Below are 21,705 nucleotides of genomic sequence, written 5' to 3'. Positions count from 1 at the left end.
GTGTATGTGTGTGTGTGTGTGTGGGGGGGCCTCCTGCTAGCTTTGCTAAATAGGGGATAAGTGGTTGGTGGGGTTTGTGTATCTACTACACAGGAATCCCTCCTCCCCAACTTCTCACTCCAGCTGCCCAGGGGAGGGGTAAACTGCAGGGCGAGTGTTGGCTGATTGACTCTGATACATGTGCTGCATATTTCATGCCCTCCAGTCTGTCTGCATGAGCCACAGAGAGCGAAGGGAGACACGCAGATAGAGAGACGGAAAGAGACAGAAAGACAGTCGGAGAGAGAGAACGAGATCAGATCGACCTTTACGGGGCGGTTGCATCCTGCGTGTACTTCTCTGCGTGTCTCTTTATAGTGATGTATTGTTTGGGACTGTCTGCGCTCAGCAGTCAGCCCCGTTTGTACACAGCAGCTCTGAGACAGTACAGCTGACAACCAGCAGCAGGTCGCTTTAGTCCCAGCAAGCATTAAAGGCAGAAGATCTGCTCAGTATACCTCAGTGGTCCTCCAGGGAGTTCCCATTTAGCGGCAGGGCATGCACTCCATCTATTTGTGCTTTGACGGGTAAAGTTGATACACACTCAGTGATGATGATGATGTGATTATGAGGTTTATTTTGCCAAGTGCTCCTGTCGGTCTGGCAACGATTCATCATTTTTTATTTTCAAAAACAGGCTAACTGACTTTCACTTTGCTGTTCTTTCACAGCAGCTAATGATTATTTTCATTATCGATTAATCTATCTTTTTATCTTTTGGATTACTTGTTTTTAGTGCTGGGCGGTATGACCAAAAGTTTGTATCACGGTGTTTTTAAAAGTTTTGTCGGTTTCTCAGGACTTTTTGTTGTTGTTGCATGACTGGGACCACTGTCAGGAGTACAGGAAGAATGATTGAAGAATATAAAAACATGCTGTTTGGCGGTGTAATTTGTAAATGTACAATTGTTAATGCTACAAATAGTTTGTGTCACAAATAGTTTTGTGCCATGGTGTTTTGCCCTGTTAAAGAGAGTAAGCTGTTCATTTTTGTGTTTAAAGTTATATAACTTATATAACTATATGTTTTGTCTCACCAATTGTCCAAAACCCAAATATTAACAATTCAAAATTATATAAAACTGAGAAAAGATGCAACTCCTCACATTAAAGTTGCTGGAACCAGTCAATGTTTGACATTTTTTCTTTGATAAATGACAAAATTGTTGTTGATTTCATTTTTTTATTACCAACAAATCCGTGTTCAAGCCAGACTGCATTTGTCAACATAACGAGTCAGGCTCATTACAAGCTGAATTGGCTGTAAAGTCTTCAAACTCAACATCATCAGCCACATTTCCACATTTTATGGTAAATATTTGATGTACAGTATACTGCATTGTGTTCCTCAGATAATGTTTTTGTTTCTGCGTCCAGATGAGGATGACGATGGGGAGCGCAACGCTGTTCCCCTCACACCCCTTGACAGCTTCTTCACTGACAACGACTCCCTCAAACAACAAAAGAAGAAGAAGCCCAAAAAGATGAAAGAGGGGAAAATGCCCAAAGTTAAGAAGAGGAAAAAGGAGGTAAGGTGTAATTCAAACTCAACACCATCTGTAGTGACCTCAGACACAACAGCTTTGTGGCTCAAGCTGCACTCTGTGTTTTCTATTTCTCAAGCCACTGTCTCTCCAATTGGATCAAAGGTGTGTTTTGGCTGCTGGACCGCCTCTGTCATCTAAATGAGAGGCAGTGGACCGTCTCAGGCTCAGAGGAGGTTGGCAGCAGTTACACTGTCACTGCCAGTGTAAGCTGTGGGCATCAAGGGCCAGTTTAAAGTGTAGATTTGTGCCTGTGGTGCCGGTGCTAATGGCAGGGACTGTAGGTCAGAAATACAGCGATTGTGCCAAGCTAGCAGTGGGAGTCAGTCAATGCTGTGACAGAGCAGTTTTGACAGTTGAATTTCTCCAGCCTGTAGGCCTGGTACACACTTAAATGGCTATTTTTTTAAACTGTAGCTTTTTCTGTGCGTGTTGGCCTTTCGTCCACACACAAACTGCGTTTTAGGTCACTGAAAACCTAGTAGACCGGATGTAGACCTTGGATGTTAGTCTCCCTTTGGAGAGGATTGCTTTTTTGGCCGGCATTCTCTTCTTCTTCTTCCGCTGTCTCCGCTATTTATTTTGCAAGGCCACTGTTGCTGCATTTGAGGATTAGCGCTGCCCAAGACGATTGTGATTGGTTTAAAGAAATACAAACAAGCAAAAGCATTTTTTTCCTTTACGGAAAGGATGATGAGGGGAAAAAACCCTTTTATCAAATGTACGTGTGGACTAGTCTACAACATTTAGACAACATGTGAGAGGTTGGAGCTTCTCCAAACATTAACACTAGGGACATAATTAAAGCATATTTGTTATGGTAAGATCACTAATCACTAAGATAAGATAATCACAAAACTTTTAAAGCTAGCCTATGTGACTTTTACCTCACAGTAGTCACTGGGGCAAAAGTGATAATTATGGATAAACAGTAATGCTAAAATGTAACAGTAGTGAAATGTGTCAGTAATGTCCTTTATACAGCAATATCTAACTTTATTGAAAATGTGCTAACATGAGCTAGCATTATCCATCATCGGTAAGGCCACAAGAACACACAAAAATGTTCCAATGTGTTCACCAGCTAGTTGCTAACTTTGTCTGTGTACCATTTGGTGTTGGGAAACTAGCATACAGTGAGTTTATCTGAGTTTTCTTTTCTTTTCTTTTTTTTTTTTTTTTTTTTACAAAAAAAACAGCTCCTGCTACAGCTGGAAATGAGGTCAATGATAGCAGACACTGTAGGCCGGTGCTACACCATATTCTGTGACTAAATTATTGTATTGAAGTCTATTCCCCGTTGATTTGTGTTTCCCCTTCCCCTTGTTAACACGAACCCAAACAACAAATTAGTCATACCCTCAACCAGTCCTCTCTGTAACTCCCATCTATAACTTAACCTAAACCCTAACCCAAGGATGAAACTGACTTGGTCGTGGCCGGGTTTGGTTCAGTGGGTAGAGCAGGCGCACATAAACATAGAGGTTTATGCCTCGACGCAGAGGTCCAGGTTTCGAATCTGACCTGCATGTCTTCCCCCTCTCTCTTCCCTGTCTCACCTAGCTGTCCTATCCATTAAAGGCGGAAAAGCCCAAAAAATAGAAGAAAGAAAAAGAAACTGACTTGGTCTTAAGACATCTTGTCAAAATAGCGATCAGGTCACAGAATTTGAGAAGGTACACACCAGAAAATCAAAACAATCGGCTAAAAGACAACTGCAGCTGGGTGATACTTGTCAGTGGACTTATGAGCAACACCTTTTACATTATTACTAGTCCTGTCAAACGATTAAAATATTTAATCGTGATTAATCGCATTAATGTCATAGTTAACTCACAATTAATCACACATTTGTATCTATTCTAAATGTCCCTAGATTTCTTTTTGTCCAATTATTTTTTCTCATTTTAAAGCTCTTATCAACATGGAAAAGTGGATCAGCTTGCTTTGTGCTTTTGTCGCCTGGCTTTGACGAGGGGGCGGAGAATTCGCATCAGCTGTGTGCTTGGCCATCAAGTGGTATTTCAGACTGGACGTGCTGCGATGATAGCTCAGTTCACAACGACAAAACACACAGATCACTTTGGTCTTGTCAATGGAACCATTTGGCAACTTTTTAAAAGTAAACTTTCTATTCAGAATCTTACTGGCATCCATTTTGGCATCTCGCGCTCGCCATCCACTCAAAACGTAACGTTAGCCTACTACTCTTTGGCCGGCTCGCAAGCCCAAACAAGTGTGTGCGGCGTGCCTGTTGTTTTGTTTCCGGTCTAGCTAGATCTGGTGTGGTGTTGTAGTTTTTCTAACGTTACTAGTTGTTGCAACAGCATGTGAAAAAAAACTACAAAGTTTGCTAGGCCAAAAATAACGTTAATCTCGCGATAAAAAAAATTGACGCCGTTAAAATGGGTTTGCGTTAACGCCATTAATAACGCGTTTAACTGACAACACATTATTGTTATTGAACATTATTACACATGTTCATTTGGTCCACTGTCACTATAACTTAGTGTAAATTGCAAAAAGGAAAAATTGCCAAGAAAATGTTGACAAGCGTCGATGAGAATGATGCAGCTGTTCAGGTTGCTATCTATCTATCTATCTATCTATCTATCTATCTATCTATCCATCTATATCTATCTATCTATAACTTTAAGGAGAATTTGACAAACAAAGATGGCATCTCATCAAGTCAGCTCCGACATTGCAGGAAAAGTTTCATCAACATATTTACTTTTCCTGGCAATTTGAGCCAAACTGTGAAGCTATATGAATGTTTCATTCAATGATTACAGGAATTCACTCTATTCCCAGTGCGTTTTCCTGCCTGTGCTGGCGAAAGCTTTAACAGTGTCACTGACATAGCCAGGATGTTCCCCTCTGCTGGCTGGAGATGCCAGCAGTGCTGCGAGGAGCTTGGCTGGCCAGGCTGCCACCCGGCCCTTTGGCTGCTTGTGGTAAACACTGAGCTCTGGGTCTCACTGAGCTAATGAGGGGGGGGACTCCCTCTGACACTCTCCTCCCTCTCGCTCTCTTTCTCTCTCACACACACACACACACACACACACACACACACACACAGACTATGCTCTGTATTCTCCTCTTTCTTCCCTCTCCTCTCGCCTCTGACATACATTCCCATTCCCCTCACTCTGCCTTGACCGTGATGCTGCTGCTTTGTTACTGCCTTTGCATCAAAGGAACTGCACATCTTTTGCTTTCTTTCTTTGCTTTCTTCCTTTCCACCCTCCCTATTGTTTCGGTCTCTCTCTCCCTCCCACTGAGGAACTGCTGCTGCTGTAATTCACTTCCAATCAATCCCCAAATGTTGGTGTCAGACAGGGGCCAAAAGTCAATTGGGGTCAGAGACTGTCAGTGGCACATCCCAGTCTCAGGTCAGAGCTACTGGCGGCGGGAATGGCAGTAAAACAGAGGAACTATGTGGACATGAAGGGGTGTTCTGTCTCCCTTTCAACAAAATAAAATCTAAATCAAGGGAATAGACGTTTATAGAAGACAGTTCATTTTATTGGAAAAGGAAGAGGCTGCAGTTTGGCAACAATAAAACATCCATGAAGCTGTGAGGGAGCTGCTTGTAGCTTTAATATTTTGCTGAAACACACTCATTTTTAAGATGAGCCTCTGTCTTGTTTTTATAAGTTCGGTATCCTCTCAAGAATTGTGAGTCAACAGAGAGCTGTTGCTGATTCCTGGGAAAAAGAAGAGGCTGTTGTTTTAGAACCATGAAGTGTTTTTACAGCAGTATTTTTTCTTGTTGAACCAGATTTTATTGAATATCCACGTCTTTGCTCATTTTCTGCGTGCATCCTCTGCAATCTCCCTAAGGCAGAGCCATTATGGGGAAGCATCTAATTTGATTATGTTATCAGCACTTATTTGATTTGCTTGCCTCTGAAAGTGAAGACGTAGAGACACCGTCTTTGTTGCTGCCAGTGTCCTCTCCGGTCCTACAGTATGATGTGTGTGTAATATTGAACTCTGGGCCACGGTGAGGGTTTTGAACAGGTCCACCTTGTCTTTGCAGTTGGTCTCAACAGTGGTTCTGCTTCTTTGCTTTTCCCTCCTCCATCTCCACCCCCACTCCCATCCCCCATCCACTATCTTTAATTTACTCTCGCTCTCTCTCTCTCTCTCTCTCTCTCTCTCTCTCTCTCTCTCTCTCTCTCTCTCTCTCTCTCTCTCTCTCTCTCTTTCTCTCTCTCTCCTTGTTCTTATGCATAAATGAGATTTGTCTAGACGGGTGCTGGTGCACCAGCTCTGCAACCACAGTGCCTCTGCATAACAAGCTCGTTATGCAAACGTGTCTGATTGGATGGCACTGTTCCATTGGCTGGCACTGTGATAGAGAGTTTGTGTGTGTGTGTGTGTGTGTGTGTGTGTGATGGTGAGGGAGGGTGGGAGGCGAGTGAGTGGCAGGATAGAAAGAGTGAGAGAGAGAGAGAGAGAGAGAGAGAGAGAGAGAGAGAGAGAGAGAGAGAGAGAGAGAGAAAAGAAAGAAAGAAAGAAAGGGGGAGCTGTAATGAGAGAGAGAGAGTGATGGAGAAAATAATAGAGGGGGGGGCTGCGCGATATTAAAGAGAGAAAGTGAGAGAAAGGGAAGGCGTGCGGGAGGGGGGGTAAGCTATGAGAAAGAGAGAAAGGAAACTAGGAGGAGAGAGGAAGAGAGAGAGCCAGACACTGCTCAAATGTGGTCACCATGGCAACACAGCCAGGCTGCTGGTAGGGTTGGCAGGCGCTGCGGCAACGTGAGGCTTTCCACTGCGCTACAGAGCAAAACGCCTGTAAGTCTCTCCATGGATCCACACAGGCCTGCTGAGCAACAGGCAGCGAGCAGAGCAAAAAAAAAAAAAGCTGCTGTGCTCTAATTCACTCCGTAGCATGTGCACACACAGAAACCTGCATATTGTACATATACATTTATGAAAGGCACACACACAAACACATCTTTACACAAAAGGAAAAGAAACACACAGAAAAGAGAAATTACAAAAATGTCCAAAAGACAAACACTGACACATGTGCATGGAAACATTCAACAACACTCATGCGCACACGCATGCGGGCACGCACACGCATGCGCGCACACACACACACACACACACACACACACACACACACACACACACACACACACACACACACACACACACACACACCTACAGATCAAAGGAAGATTCAGAAATACACACACTGTGTATGCACAAACATACCACACACACAAGCACACAAAGAATTAGGTGAGAGGTGCATACTGGGAGAAACACCAGATACTTTCTCCCCCTTTTTTACTCAATCATGATCACGCACCAGTGAATTTGTTCATATGCAACATTCCTCATCACACAAACAACACCTGTTAACTATACAGCCGTCCAGATGTCTCACATTAAACAGGCAGGATGCAGCTCAGTCCGCACATCGGCTCTGAGCGGTGATTGGCTGAGGTGTTCTGTTTCTGGTTTTCCTTTTAGTTCGATCATGTGTAAAAGGGGAGCGTGCTTGTGACTCGACTCCTCATCAACTCACCGCTAACTGTGGACTTGTAATGTCATAATTTATGCATTTCATCACAGGCAGAAGAATTATAATATTAGTAAAGCAGTGACACTTTGAAATGATGTAATTTAATTTATGTTAATGCCATCAAGAAGAAGCTTGAGCGTGGGTGGCTGCTGTGGGTGCTTTAATCCCTAACCCCTGGCAAAATGAATGCCCATGCTTATTCGTCCTATCATTGAGTTTCATATTTTAATTATCTATATTTGTATCATGCTACATCTGAAATTCTGTCTCAGAGGATACATCTTAACTGGAGATAGAATTTCTTTGTAGTGTCAATGGTAAAATACAGACCTTGAATTCAGTTTAGACCGAGGAATCTGGCTTTGATGCGAGCTTCAGTCAGTCGCAGTCGCGTCTTGAGGTAAAGAGCAAGATTCAAAGTCAGATTCAACCTGTTTACATTTGTAAAAACAGCTGTTTGGCAGGAGCTCTTGACTATATCAAAGACATGTGAATATTGCTTGGGTGAAATTTCATTCAGCACAAATATAGTTGTAGTTTTGTGAAGGTGTAAGATACACACATCTTTATACGCTGGAGAATGAGAGAGAACAGCGAAAGCCATCTGAACGTCACACATTCTCATGTCCCACTGTTACCAAATAACCAATATTGTGCATTTATTTATACGTATACGTAATGATAATGTGCCCATGTCAAATGCCTCAGGGAGAAATCCAGCCACGAGTTGACAGCGACCTGGAGGAGACCTCAGAGGTGGAGGAGGAACGCGAACGTCCAGAAATAGGCTCTGAGAGTGAGAGTAGCACGTACGGCCCAACCAAAAAGAAGAAGAAGAAACCGAGGGAGAAGAAAGAGAAGAAGCCCAGGAAGAAGAAGAGAGATGAGGAAGATGACGACGATGACAATGATGATGGAAACCTGAAGGTAAGTCTCAGTCTAGGTCCATGAGGCTGAAACAGATCACTTCCTGTATTCTACTGGATTCTGTATGGTAAAGCATCATTTGATAAAGAGCCCATAAGTAGAGTGCCTAAAATATCTTAATTTTAGAGTCCCATTTGAACTTCTCTTGATATGATAATATAACAATACTAATAATAATAATAAAAAATGGATTTTAAAGGGATAGTTCAGATTTTTTGATGTGGGGTTGTATGAGGTCCATATTTTATTATATATTTGTTTATTTAACAGGGACAATGGACAGTCATTGACTGTCCCAGAATTAGCTCGATAGCTAAATGTCATCAGCAGTGCCTGGGCAAGCAAATCCACGTAGTCAGTGTATTAGCTATAGTAGATGGTGGTCGGCAAGCCCCCAGTTTGGGGAAGCAGGCAGGACTACCGTCACCGAAGCTAAGCTATGTACTGCTGTGGACGGGGGCAGAAGCTAAATTTATTTTAACCGTCTAAAAAAAATCTATATTAGCGTATGCCATATTTAGAATATTTTTACCATTTACCTTGCCGTCAGACAGCTGTGTTTATCTATGCTCTCTTCAGAGCCACCAGACTCTATTGACAAAAACCATACCATTTACTTTGCAGAACACGGGAGTTGCTGGTCTACCGCTGCCTCGATCGGTTAGTTTATTTAGTTTTGTTAGTTCATAACCCTTTAAAACACCAAAGACACATGATAACACTTACCGATCAGGGCAGCGGTAGACCAGCAATCCGTCTGACGGCAAGATAAAGTGGTGAAAATATTCTAAATATATAAATTAATGATTCATGAGTAAATTTATTTGTATTCCATTATTTTTTTACATTGTGGTATGCTAGCACTACAGTATAATGAACATTTATTAACTACTAGTCCTTTGAAAAGTTACATAAATATGTACACATATGTAATCAATAAATTAGACTATTATCTTTTCTGTCATTGTGGTCATTTTCCAAAAGAACATCTGTCTTGAAAATAACTTAAGTACAATGATTGGCAGAATGTATTACTGAAACCTAAAAGATCCCTCAAGCTTTAAGACATATAAAAATACTCTGCCTGGAACAATAATTAGTGTTTGATGTGGTTACAGGTACTGTACACCTTCTCCTTTTTCCTTAATTGAAAAATAATCTAGATCTAGAATCTATGAAAATGCGAATGTTGTTTATCTCAAAAGTTTATCTGCTCGACACAAGATGCCTCCTATTTCACTGAAAAATCAATTCTTAGCGTATGTGCACTGGAGGCTTCAAGTTTCCTCGTCGGGAGAAATGTTGTCACAGCCCAGGCTCAGTGAGCCACACCACACAAGATTTAAAGCAATATAAACCATATTTAATTTGAAACTAAGACAAAAACAACTAAATAAAATGAATCTGTAGTCTGAATGTCAGTGGTGGTTGCAATGCTGAATGTTATGTGTGGTGTTGTGAAGGTAAAACAAAGAGGAGAGGTCACATAGAAACCTTCTCCCTTCAGAGAAAAACAGGTTTTTGTTTGGAGGCGGACTTTGAAATATGGTGTCTGCCTACCTTCTAAGTGGCCTTGCAGTCCAACAATGTCAAAAATCCTTTAAAACGATCTAAAGTATCGTAGTCAATTTGTTTTATTATTTGGGATGGACATTTCTGAAAGGGGTATGGGTTATTAACCCTTAAACATTATTTAGCATATAAATGTTGATGTCTCTCATCTGTATTTCCCTAGGAACCCAAATCATCCAGCCAATTGATGCAAGAGTGGGGTCTGGAAGATGTTCAGTATGGCTTCACCGAGGATGACTATAAAACCATCACTAACTACAAGGCTTTCAGCCAGTTCCTCAGGCAAGCATCTCATTTTGCCTCTGGGTTTCCCTATGTTAACTACTCTGTTCTGCTTCTGTTTCTGAGGATTGTCAGAAACACTCACTGACACTTCCAAAACAAAAACTCCACAGTGAGACCAGAGTGTGCTGTGACGAGCAATGCTCTTTTTGTTTGTGCTACAAAGCTTGGCTGTTGGTATAAAGAGTCTGTCTCACCTGGGGCTGTCTGGCTCAGCTAAGCCTCTGCTCCGACAAAGTGGAGCATGAGCTCCTGCAGTGCCCCCTGTGAGTAGTCAGCTGCTTACTGGATGCCTGTGACAGCCGGGAGGCTCTGGGACTCGGTGCTCTGACCCACTATCTTTCACAGGCCAGCGTGCCAAACCTCAAGCTGTTGCCTGACAAATCACAAACATGACATACGCGCAGCAAAGCAAGGGGGAACTAAACTTAAGGGGCAGTGGGATGTCAGCAAATCAGGACATAGTTCCCTCCAGTGCTGAGGGAAGTAGAGATTACATCAACAGGAATGAAGTGTGACATAATAAAGCTGCCGTTGTTGTCTCCTCTCCCCCTTGGTTTTATTTAGGCCTCTCATTGCCAAGAAGAACCCGAAGATTCCCATGTCAAAGATGATGACAGTGTTAGGGGCCAAGTGGCGAGAGTTCAGTGCCAACAACCCCTTCAAAGGCGCATCTGCCACCGCTGTGGCTGCTGCTGTGGCTGCCGCCGTGGAAACGGTTACCGTGGCACAGCCAACGTCTGTCAGCAGTGGCCATCCGAGCCCTCAGCTGGGGCCAATCAAAAAAGCCAAAACCAAAGAGGGAAAGGGTAAGGCCTAGTGAACCGTGCGTGACTGAACACATATTTTCAGAAATAATAGCAAGAATACCTCTGGGTTAACACGTCTGTGTGTCTCAGGACCAGGAGTCAGAAAGAGAAGCAAGTCTGTGAAGGAGGTCAAGAAGAAACCCAAGCCCAAGAAGACCAAATCAAAGTCGGGCCAAAGTGGGAAGAAGAAGAAAGCATCCTCGGTATGTGTTGTTTGTTCCACAGCCATCTCCCTCCGCTCATTCTTCCACTACTCTATATTTTCAATGGCATCAAAGTGACCAGACTGTTTGCTGCGCTTACTGTGAAAGTTGGTTTATTTTAATTCCTTGTGTAGCTCTGAGCTCTTTAGTGTGTGTGTGTGTGTGTGTGTGTTTGTGTGTGTGTGTGTGTGTGTGTGTGTGTGTGTGTGTGTGTGTGTGTGTGTGTGTGTGTGTGTGTGTGTGTGTGTGTGTGCTTCTCCAGAGTGAGGAGGACTTCCTGGAGGAGTCAGACTTTGATGACATCAGCATCCACAGTGCCTCTGTGCTTTCTGATACCTCGGGGGCCGCCACCAAGAAAAAGGCTCGACGTGGGCGGAAAAAAAGGAAAAGTATGTTTACTGTCTACACACGCCATGCTCTGTGGTGTGTTTTCTTTCCCTCCAAAATCCCATTTAAATCCCTCAGAACCAGTCTGTTTGATTATGGGTAACGAGGAAATTAAAATGTTTAGAAAAAAAGCTTTATTTGTTTTGGGAATGTTTTCTGAAGGCACATGCTATTTCTCAGCAGCTATTACTCCTATAGAGTCGGTCGATCTTATACCGTTGATAACAGCTGCATTCAAGTGAATTTCTGTATGTGGGGATTTCCCACGTTTGCCTCCTCCTTTACCTGCTCCAGAGGAAGATGGGGATGGTTATGAGACAGACCACCAGGACTACTGTGAGGTTTGCCAGCAGGGAGGAGAGATCATCCTGTGTGACACCTGTCCCAGAGCGTACCACCTGGTCTGTCTGGACCCGGAGCTGGAGAAGGCTCCCGAGGGAAAATGGAGCTGTCCACACTGTGTGAGTATATAAATATATTTATAAAGTAATTTTGCTAACACTTTAAAATAACAATCTAACTATAATATCACTAATAAATGGTAAATTGATCAAACTTAAGTTAATAGTTATTCTACTGTTAACAAACAACGTAATTATGTTTTATAATGTTTATTAATTATTAGTAATGTTATAATTTATGTTATTTTAACAGTTTATTGTTGCACACATCATAACATTTTACAAATTAAGTACTTGTTAATGATTACCAAAGGATTTGTTGACCCTTGAGAAATTGTTTGTAAACTGTCAATTAACATTATTTGGATGGCTATTAGGCCTGCACGATATTGGAAAAAAAACATCATTGCGATATTTTTTTTCATGCAATATATATTGCGATATGAAAAAAAGACTAATTTTTACAAGATGACATATATAGCTCTATTTGGAAATAATAAATAATTCTCGACTACTGGGGTTATTTTGTGGGAGAGTGCATCTACATAGAAAATAAAAATGAAAAAAGGACTTTTTTGAGCGCTGTGACTACTCTTCTGAAGTGATTTTGGAGAGGGAAATTAGATGGTTAAATACACTGGTTGACTGACATGACACCATTGTAGGCTTTTCTATTAATCCAGGCTAAAGTGAATGATAGTAATAATGCATGCATGTTGCTTCCTCTAAATTTCAGGTTGTGGTCGACTAGCGGGGCCTGCTTGTTTGTTCGAGACATTGATCAACATAGATTGTGATTGGTGGTTTCCTGTGCATGCAGAGCCTGCATGTCACGCGCTAGCAACAAACTGTGTATCCAAGAACACTTAAATCAGTGTAAATTACGTTATATCAGACAAAGACTTCTGTTGTAGATTAGTGTTACGTTTCCAGCGTCGAGGCTCCGAACCGCAACGCTAGTTGGGACAGACGCCTTGTTTCTTTAGGCTAACTATATTAGCTTTAGCCTGGCTGGTAGCAAGTCAAGTGGGTTTTATTGTCATTTCAACCATATACACTGTATATAGTGAGACGAAACAACGTTTCACCAAGGGTCAAGTGGTGTTACATTTAAAATATATAAAAACGAGATTTGAGACACACATTATAGATACATAAAGTGCAATTACTACTTAAAGTAGTGCGTATAAGACAGACAAGGGACAGGACAGACAACAAAAGACAGGGCATAAGTAGACTTGTAGCACTGATTGTTATGAGTTCACAGTGAGGTGGAGGTAGAATATATAGAATTATAGAATTTAGCAGCAGAGAAAAAGTGCAGGAGTGCATTTCAGTTCAGTGTGAAAAATTTGCATCCTGTTTTGTTGTTTAACAGTCTGACTGCTTGAGGGAAGAAGCTCCTACCCGTTCTGGAGGATTATAAAGTTGCAACTGATGAAAATAATACCTTGTTAATGGTTAATAACTACTTTGTTAAGCATCTATAAACATGGTTTAGACAGCTATTATCACTGCACTAATAAATAATCTCTTTTATAGGTCACCAGATAAAGATTTAATGAGGCCAAATGAATGTTACTTGATGCATTATAAACCACTTATTAAGTATTAACTAATTATCATAAGCATTAGTTGCAACTTTATAATAGCCATCCAAATAATGTTTATAGATGGTTTGTAAAACAAGTATTAACTATATATCAAAATATATATATATATATATATATATATATATATATATATATATATATAAGTATAAACTACTTTACATTATGCTAAACTAATGATAAAAAAAAAAAACATAAATTAAATTATAACATTACTAATAATTACTAAACATTATAAAGCATAATTTCATTGTTTGGTAACAGTAAAATAACTATTGACTAATGTTTAATTAATTATTTAGCAATTTACCATTTATTAATAAGGGTTATTGTAAAGTGTTACCGTTATTCTATATGTATGCAAAGAACCGTCTAAGGTACTCATCTGTGAGAAAGTAATTTGGGGAGTGTTTACAGTGCATGAGGTAAATGGAGTGGGTAGAATCTATTGGCGTTTTTCCATTACATGGTACCTGCTTGACTCGCCTCGACTCTACTCGCCTTTTTTGGTTTTCCATTACAAAAAAAAGTCCCTGGTACCTGCCAACAGGTACTTTTTTTAGTACCACCTCCGTCGAGGTTCCAAGCGAGCTGAGCCGATACCAAAAGGTGACGTGAAAACTTGCAGACTACTGATTGGTCAGAGAATCGTCACTAATCACTGCGTCGTCATTGCTAGCGACAGACGGGGGTGTCCACCATTTTTAAATAGTTTAGCCAGCTGTGTTTTTTTTTGCTGCCTCCAGCTTCTTTTGAAACAAAATTTGTCTTCTGGCTGTGTCAACAGCCACATGCTGAGAGTCAAAAACAACACACCTTCGACATTCTGTGTGTGTGTCGCATTAGGTCATGGCAGTTTTCTGCGGCGTCGCTATGACGACCAGCCACGCTCACCTCAGGCATGAGGCGGTACTAAATCTGCAATGGAAAACAGAGGACGGGGCACCGCGGTCGAGTCGAGCCGAGTAGAGTAGAGTCGAGCAGGTACCATGTAATGGTAAAACGCCATATGTGTGTTATCTGCATCAACTGGGCTTGTATGAACATTTCACAGCTCTGTAACTTAAGCATTTGAGATAAGTTAACGCCATATTTCATACATCATCCCGTGTCATGACATGTTCTTATCTCAGTTTTGACAAGCCTGGCTCTAGACTGCAGGGGCCCTAAGACATCTTCCACCATATACTGTATGTCACTTTCTTCTGATCTGTACACATTGGAATTTCATGGTACGACTCTGACTAATCTGTTTAAACAGCATAAGTGTGCTGGGATATTTGAGTGGCATGTAAACTGAATAAGATCTTATCTTCAACAGTGGTGCCCAACCTTCTAGTCTGGCATTGCCTAAACCTATCTCCACAGCTCTGTGTAGTAAGGTCTTGGCTACACCACACATACATGCTTGGATAGGAGAAAAAAACGCTCTCGGAAAGGAACTTGTTTTGGTGGGACATTTGCACCCACGCAAAAGAAAATGCACATACAATATTAAATGAAGTCAACTGTTTACACAATACAGTAACGTGAGCTATTACTGGATACATGGTTAGACGTAATTTGCTCTTACCAGTGTATCGCCGTGTGCTCGTCCATAGCAATCCCACCAATCAGTGCCAAAACATCCCAGTTAGATAGTAAATGCTGTAAACATATTCTTTGTAAATCTTTACAATCATTCACCGAAAGAAACAAGCAGACCTGCCTTGTTGCATGATCCAAATTTTCTTCAGACCATGCAATTTTCAGCGTGTAGCTTGCTAGCTCGAAGTTTGTTTGTTTGTTTGTTTAGTTTGTCAATCCAGACTCCTTACCTTGTGACCCTTGTGAAATGAACCGTCTATCTACAAACCCACATAACAGGTTGCATTTATCTACTGCTGGTGAATAATTCAGACAAAGAATAATTTTACTTTTTTTGATTATTTTGAGTATTTTCTAAAGGCATGAAGAGGTTAAAGTATCCAGTATTTCACAAGTAAAAAGCAAAGATCTAAGAACTAAGTCAATACCACACAAAGCAAAGCGTACAGTAGATCTTGCAGCCTTTTGGTCTCATTACCCCAATATGTTCATGTTGTTGTCTCCATAAAAAGACAAACACTTTAAAAAAGAATCTGTAAATATCATATATCTTAATGTGTCCTTGTGGTAATAATGTGGGTCAGCTGTATTTTACAAACGACAAGGTGGGTGGATTTAATTGAGCAGTACAAGCGACAACCTTCACCCCCTTGTGTCCCTCAGGAGAAAGAGGGTATCCAGTGGGAGGCCAAAGACGATGAGGAGGAGGAGGAGGAGCCAGCAGGTGAAGAAGAGGATGACCACATGGAGTTTTGCAGAGTGTGTAAAGATGGAGGAGAGCTGCTGTGCTGTGACACCTGCCCATCTTCCTACCACATCCACTGCCTGAACCCCCCTCTCCCCGAGATCCCCAACGGGGAGTGGTTGTGTCCACGCTGCATGGTGAGCTCAGGCTTCACTTCAAATGCTCTTTAATGCTGTTTATGTGTGAAATGTTCGCCATCACTATACTCACATAGTTAAATGTATATGTGGAATCCACCCTCATTTGGGGATTTTCTCCTAAGTAATACTTTCCGGTAACACTTTACTTGAAGGTATCTACATAAGAGTGACATGACACTGTCATGAACACATGACACTGTCATGACACATGAACCCTAACCCTAACCCTAACTTGTCATGACAAAAACCGAATGACACTTAATGACAGAAGCGTTAAACGTTTATGACTTGTTTATAATGGTTATGACATGTTCATGACAGTGTCATGTCACTCTTATGTAGATACCTTCAAGTAAAGTGTAACCTACTCTCCTAACATTTCATGTAAACTTTAGCTATGGGTGATTTTAGAGCAACATCAGCCATCATCTGTGTCTGTGTCTGTCTGTGTGTGTGTGTGTGTGTGTGTGTGTGTGTGTGTGTGTGTGTGTGTGTGTGGTGGGAATCACCAGAGGCCCCACAATACGATATTATCACGATACTTATGTCACAATATGATATTATTGCAATATTCTGCGATATATTGCAATTTATTACCTTTTTTCAAACTTTCAAATTACGTCCCCAAAGGAAACAAGTCTACATTTGTTTTGTCTAAAAAGATACATTTCTCTGATTGTTCATCTCACTTCAATTGTATTTAATAATGAATCGATTTAAATTAATTAAAAAAAAAAGTTAGCCAAAAAGTTAAATTCTCATGAGCAATTTATATAATAAAAAAACATTACCTGGCATCGGTGTATCAATACAGTATTGCCATGGAAAATATCGCGATACTATGCTGTATTAATTTTTTCCCCCATCGCTAGTGTGTCTGTGTGTGTGTGTGTGTGTGTGTGTGTGTGTGTGTGTGATTTGGCTACACACGTGTACCTGTACATATTGTGATGATATAAGAGAGTTAATGTTCCATGAAATGGTTTGACAAAACCCTGAACTATTCTGGTGTACAAATGAGCACAAATGGGAATGGCTGTTTAATTTTGATGTGTTTAAGTTTGCTAAATTTGTCTCAAACGCCTGGAAAAGAAGGCAAGATAGATTATTTAATAAGTAGGCTATTTATTCTAATTTGTCCAGTAATACATAGTACATGTTTCTCACAGTGATTTACAAATGTTGTTGTGTTTGAATGACTGTATAAGAACATGAACTAAGACTCTGAGGGTGGATGTTTAGGGAGGTGGAGGCTTAATTACTAGTGACCTGTCTGAGGGACCCTTCTGTTGACCCCAACAATGCACTTAACCTGCTCTGAAACCCCCTTTATTTTCGCCAAGGGTTTTTGTGCATTATTGCTTTGACATAAGTTATTGCTAACTGCATCTATCACAGCACCTCTCTTTTTCTTCTTAGTGCCCTCCCCTCAAAGGTAAGGTCCAAAAGATTCTGCACTGGACATGGGGGGAACCCCCATTGCCAGCTGAACTGCCTGCAGGCCCTGACGGCAAGCCAGCTGATCCGCTGACCAAGCCTCCACTCAAGGGCCACTCAGAGAGGGAGTTCTTCGTAAAATGGGCTGGCCTCTCGTACTGGCACTGCTCCTGGGTCAGCGAGCTGCAGGTGAGATTCCAGAAGTAGGTCCAACTCAAATGAACATTTCTGCCCTCTTTGGCCAGGAAAAGTAAACGAAAAGACTACAGTAGGTGTCTTCTTCATTAAAAAGCAGAACACACAGCCAAGAGAGTTTTCACTGGACCATCTTTTGCAGTTTCACATAAAAATGATAATGCATGGTCCTTTAGTCATTTAGCTGTCAGTCTTAAAGAAACATTGTTTAACACAAACCATCCAAACTGCAATTACGAAGCAATTCAGAGCACTCAAACCTAGCTGACATTCAAATTAGAAATGTCTGAACAACTGCTTGTATTTAGATTTGGCCCTGGAGAAGTCTTCCTTCCTTTTTCATTTCATTTCATTTTGTATCCGTCTTCTCTTCAATAAATCGATTCTGGATCTTGAAGTAGTGAATCAAATTAAGTCTTAATACGTTCGATAGATGATATGATGCAGTGTTGTAGGAAAAGCCCTTTTGCCAGAGGTGGTGCTGTATGAAACAGAGCAGAACTGACTGTTTTGTTCTGTCTGTGGATGGGCAGTTGGAGCTGTACCACACGGTCATGTATCGGAACTACCAACGTAAGAACGACATGGACGAACCTCCACCATACGACTACGGCTCCGGAGAGGAGGAGCTCAACAGCGAGAAGAGGAAGAGCAAAGATCCCCAGTATGCTGGGATGGATGAGCGCTTCTACCGCTATGGCATTAAACCAGAGTGGATGGTCATCCACCGGATAGTTAACCACAGGTGGCTGCTCACAGTTACACTAACCCTTATATCTTACACCAGGGCTCACACACTGCTTACATTTTAAGAGTACAGGCGTTTTACAGGCTGGAAATTCTTGATGGTAAGCTGGTGCTCTGTTTGGTTTATGCTTGGTGTCATCTTGCTTTTATGTGCTCTGTATTATCACATAATAGGTGGAGATTATTCTTCACAGCACAGCATATTTCAGAAAACAGGATATGCTGGTGGTTTTAAAAATCACAGAAAATAGCGAGGGACAGCACAGAAAACTTTTCACCAGTAAATTTCCAGACTTTCCAGGCCTGCGTTGGAGCCTGTCACTCATATGTATAGACACGTATTTCAGACAAATGCAATTTATATCATACATTTTACTATATGAGACATACTCCTGTTGAATCATACATTTAAAAATGGGCTCTCTATGTTTCATCCCTTTGCAGATACAATTGTACAAATAATGTGATTTTCTATGTAATATTTGGCATGTCCACAAAGGTCCATAGAAAGAGCTTAATTATTGACTGGTATACAAACCCTCTAAAAGCCCTCTCTGTTTTTCTTTATGCTTATTCTTCCCTGCAGTTATGATACGGATGGGGATGTGCATTACCTGATGAAGTGGAGAGACCTGCCCTACGACCAGTGCACCTGGGAAGTGGATGATTTTGACATCCCAGAATATGACGGCCATAAAGCTTCTTACTGGGACCACAGGTTGGTTAACAACATTAACGAGTTATTTGTAGTTATTTGTACGCCTTTAGGCTGATTCAAGACCCCTCTGCTTCGCGTCGAGGTCCTGATCACCCTGTCGGGGTTGTATTCACTATAACAACCGCCTCGCTCTACATTATCCCTTACATAGCTGTTCTTAATAGCGTGGAGTGAGTAGAATGAGTCCTCGGCACTCCAAAGTAAACAAGGCATATGCTGCTGTTTCCCCTCTGCCCTGCCCTCTGTCTGTGATGCCCCCTTTTATAAGCTGTTTGGCTCATCATGTTGCTGCAATTATTTGCCAGGGAGCAAATACTAGGGGAGGACCAACGCCCCCTGGTGGTGAGGAAAGGAAAGAAACTCAAAGAGGACCATCCAAAGAGAGAGGTCCCTCCTGATGCTCCCATCATAGATGTGAGTTTTGATGTTTGAGTATGGACCAAAGATTTGCGCCGAGACGAAACCGTTTTAGAACGTCGCAGGGAAAAGTTGCAGCGGTCTGAACCGGCCCGTCTCAGCTCGACTGAAGCCAGCTTATGCTGGCGCCTGCGACTCAGCTTGTCAAGTCTCCAGAGGCGGGTTTTAGAACGCACCTGTTTCAACAGCCAATAGCGAAGTCAGCTGGTAAAGTCGGATACAAACTATAGAATTAAAATGATCCATAATTCATTTTAGTTCTGTATATGCCAACTGAGTGGAGTTTTGTGTCCACGTGCACCCACAAGCACAGTATTTGGTTGAGCGAGCTAGAGAGTGACTGGAGAGAGGGAGCGGCGTTAGAACAAAGAAGTGAACCACATAAATAAAACCTTTTTTCTCGTTTCATCACCTCTAGAAATGCAGCTGTAGCAAGCATCTCACTATCACTATCTTCATTCGTATTTTTTTGAATACAAATGATATCCAGCTACAAAAGATATCCAGCTACAAAAGATATCCAGCTACAAAAAAAGCTTGAAAAGTCAGAAGTTAGAATTGTAGTACAGAGAGTCGTTGCTATGGAGATGATACATCATCTCGTCTTGTCGCATTGGTGTGAACTGGCAGGTTTCAGAACGTTGCAGACCGGCGCTGCAAGGAGTTATACGTTTCAACTCATCTCGTCGCGAATCTTTGGTCTGAACTGGCCTATAGATGCACTTTGGTCAAAGAATTCTCAGTTTCTTTTTGGAAACACAAAGCTGCATTGTTATAGGCTACATGAGACAGCAGCTTTCTACAGGAAATCATGATTTATGTGCTTTACTTTTATTTTTAGACTGTATATACAATTCCTATTTACATTGGGCTAAATGTTACTACTGTATTTTCATATCACCAGCCAACCATCAAGTTTGAGCACCAGCCGTGGTACATTAACGCCACTGGGGGAACACTGCACCCGTACCAGCTGGAAGGCCTGAACTGGTTGAGGTTCTCCTGGGCACAGGGTACAGACACCATCCTGGCTGATGAGATGGGCCTGGGAAAGACGGTGCAGACCATAGTGTTTCTCTACTCACTCTATAAGGAGGTGAGGGCGGAAGAATGTCCTCTTTTATTAAGCCCACATATACATAGTAAGGTTGTGCAATTAATCAACATTTTAATCGCGATTACAATTTTGGCTCCTAATGATCACAAAAACAAAATAATCGAGAAAATAGATTATTTTGCACATAAAGTTTTGCAAGTAAACTCTTATTTTGTCTCATTTCAAATGGGAAAAGTATTAGGGGAAATTTCACAGTTCTAGGTGTTTTCACTGTTGATTTGTTTAACTGTTTCACTGCTTTTAAAGTTTAATAAATGCTACAACTTTCCAAAAGTCTATGAGTAATCGTGTTAAATAATCCTGATATCAATATTGACCAAAATGATCGTGATTATGATTTTTTTCCATAATCAAGCAGCCCTAATACATAGCATATATCACATTTTGGTTCTCTGAGTGCAGTGCAAAATGTGCCCATCCTTACAATGCAAATGGTACTGTAGACATAGAATAAAACATATCGGACAATAGATTAAAGCTATAGAATATCTTCCTCGTGTGATGTGAGAGTTGCTTAGTCATGTCTTTCCTCCCGTCTCTCTTAGGGTCACTCTAAGGGGCCCTTCTTGGTGAGTGCGCCCCTCTCCACTATCATCAATTGGGAGAGGGAATTTGAGATGTGGGCTCCAGATTTCTACGTGCTGACTTACACTGGAGACAAAGACAGCCGGGCAGTCATCAGGGAGAACGAGTTCACCTTTGAAGACAGTGCAGTGAAAACAGGACGCAAGGTGTTTCGCATGAAGGTACCTCATGCAGCGATTCCATGCCACACGGAGGTTAAAGGGACAGTTCACCCCAAAATCAAAAATATATACTCTTACCTGTAGTGCTATTTATCGATCTAGATTGTATTGGTGTGAGTTGCCCAGTGTTGGAGATATCAGCTGTAGAGGTGTCTGCCTTCTCTCCAATATAATGGAACAACATGGCACTTGTTGTGGTGCACAAAGCATCAGAAAATACATTTGAAAAAGCAACAATGTCTCTTTCCAGAAATCATGACGGATATTCAAGATAATCCACAGTGCTGGTTGTGAGAAGTTTAATGTAGGAACTATTACCAACTAACCATATTACCACGCAGAAGGAAGCATGCTCCTCGGCTGAGCTGTAACTGACCGATACTGCTAGCTCACCTGAGCTAGCTAACGCTATTTATTTTTTTTGGCGCTTTGATCACTAGAAGCTGAGTGCCATCTAGTTCCATTATTTTGGAGAGAAAGCAGAAATCTCTACGGCTGATATCTCCAACACTGGGCAACTCACACCAAAACTATCTAG

The 21,705-nt window shown here is 41.5% G+C and overlaps 1 protein-coding gene across 3 annotated transcripts in view; it reads left to right on the top strand.

Annotated features, from left to right (window-relative positions):
* The window catches only part of chd5 (chromodomain helicase DNA binding protein 5), a 53,488-nt gene that overhangs the window by 6,073 nt on the left and 25,710 nt on the right, over positions 1-21,705 (top strand). For all 3 annotated transcript variants that reach the window (XM_031302035.2, XM_036002148.1, XM_036002149.1), the window contains exons 2-15: positions 1,417-1,568; positions 7,836-8,054; positions 9,790-9,908; positions 10,476-10,717; positions 10,808-10,920; positions 11,183-11,309; positions 11,602-11,768; positions 15,569-15,787; positions 17,210-17,416; positions 17,956-18,167; positions 18,756-18,887; positions 19,193-19,301; positions 20,209-20,400; positions 20,967-21,167. In XM_031302035.2, the coding sequence (XP_031157895.1) occupies positions 1,417-1,568; positions 7,836-8,054; positions 9,790-9,908; positions 10,476-10,717; positions 10,808-10,920; positions 11,183-11,309; positions 11,602-11,768; positions 15,569-15,787; positions 17,210-17,416; positions 17,956-18,167; positions 18,756-18,887; positions 19,193-19,301; positions 20,209-20,400; positions 20,967-21,167 (2,411 nt within the window). The remainder of the gene's footprint in view (positions 1-1,416; positions 1,569-7,835; positions 8,055-9,789; positions 9,909-10,475; positions 10,718-10,807; positions 10,921-11,182; positions 11,310-11,601; positions 11,769-15,568; positions 15,788-17,209; positions 17,417-17,955; positions 18,168-18,755; positions 18,888-19,192; positions 19,302-20,208; positions 20,401-20,966; positions 21,168-21,705) is intronic.

This window comes from Sander lucioperca, chromosome 6 (assembly GCF_008315115.2).
Source record: "Sander lucioperca isolate FBNREF2018 chromosome 6, SLUC_FBN_1.2, whole genome shotgun sequence".
Taxonomy (NCBI): Eukaryota; Metazoa; Chordata; class Actinopteri; order Perciformes; family Percidae; genus Sander; species Sander lucioperca.
The sequence above is the reverse complement of the archived record's forward strand: the minus strand, read 5'-3'. Positions and strand labels throughout refer to the sequence as shown.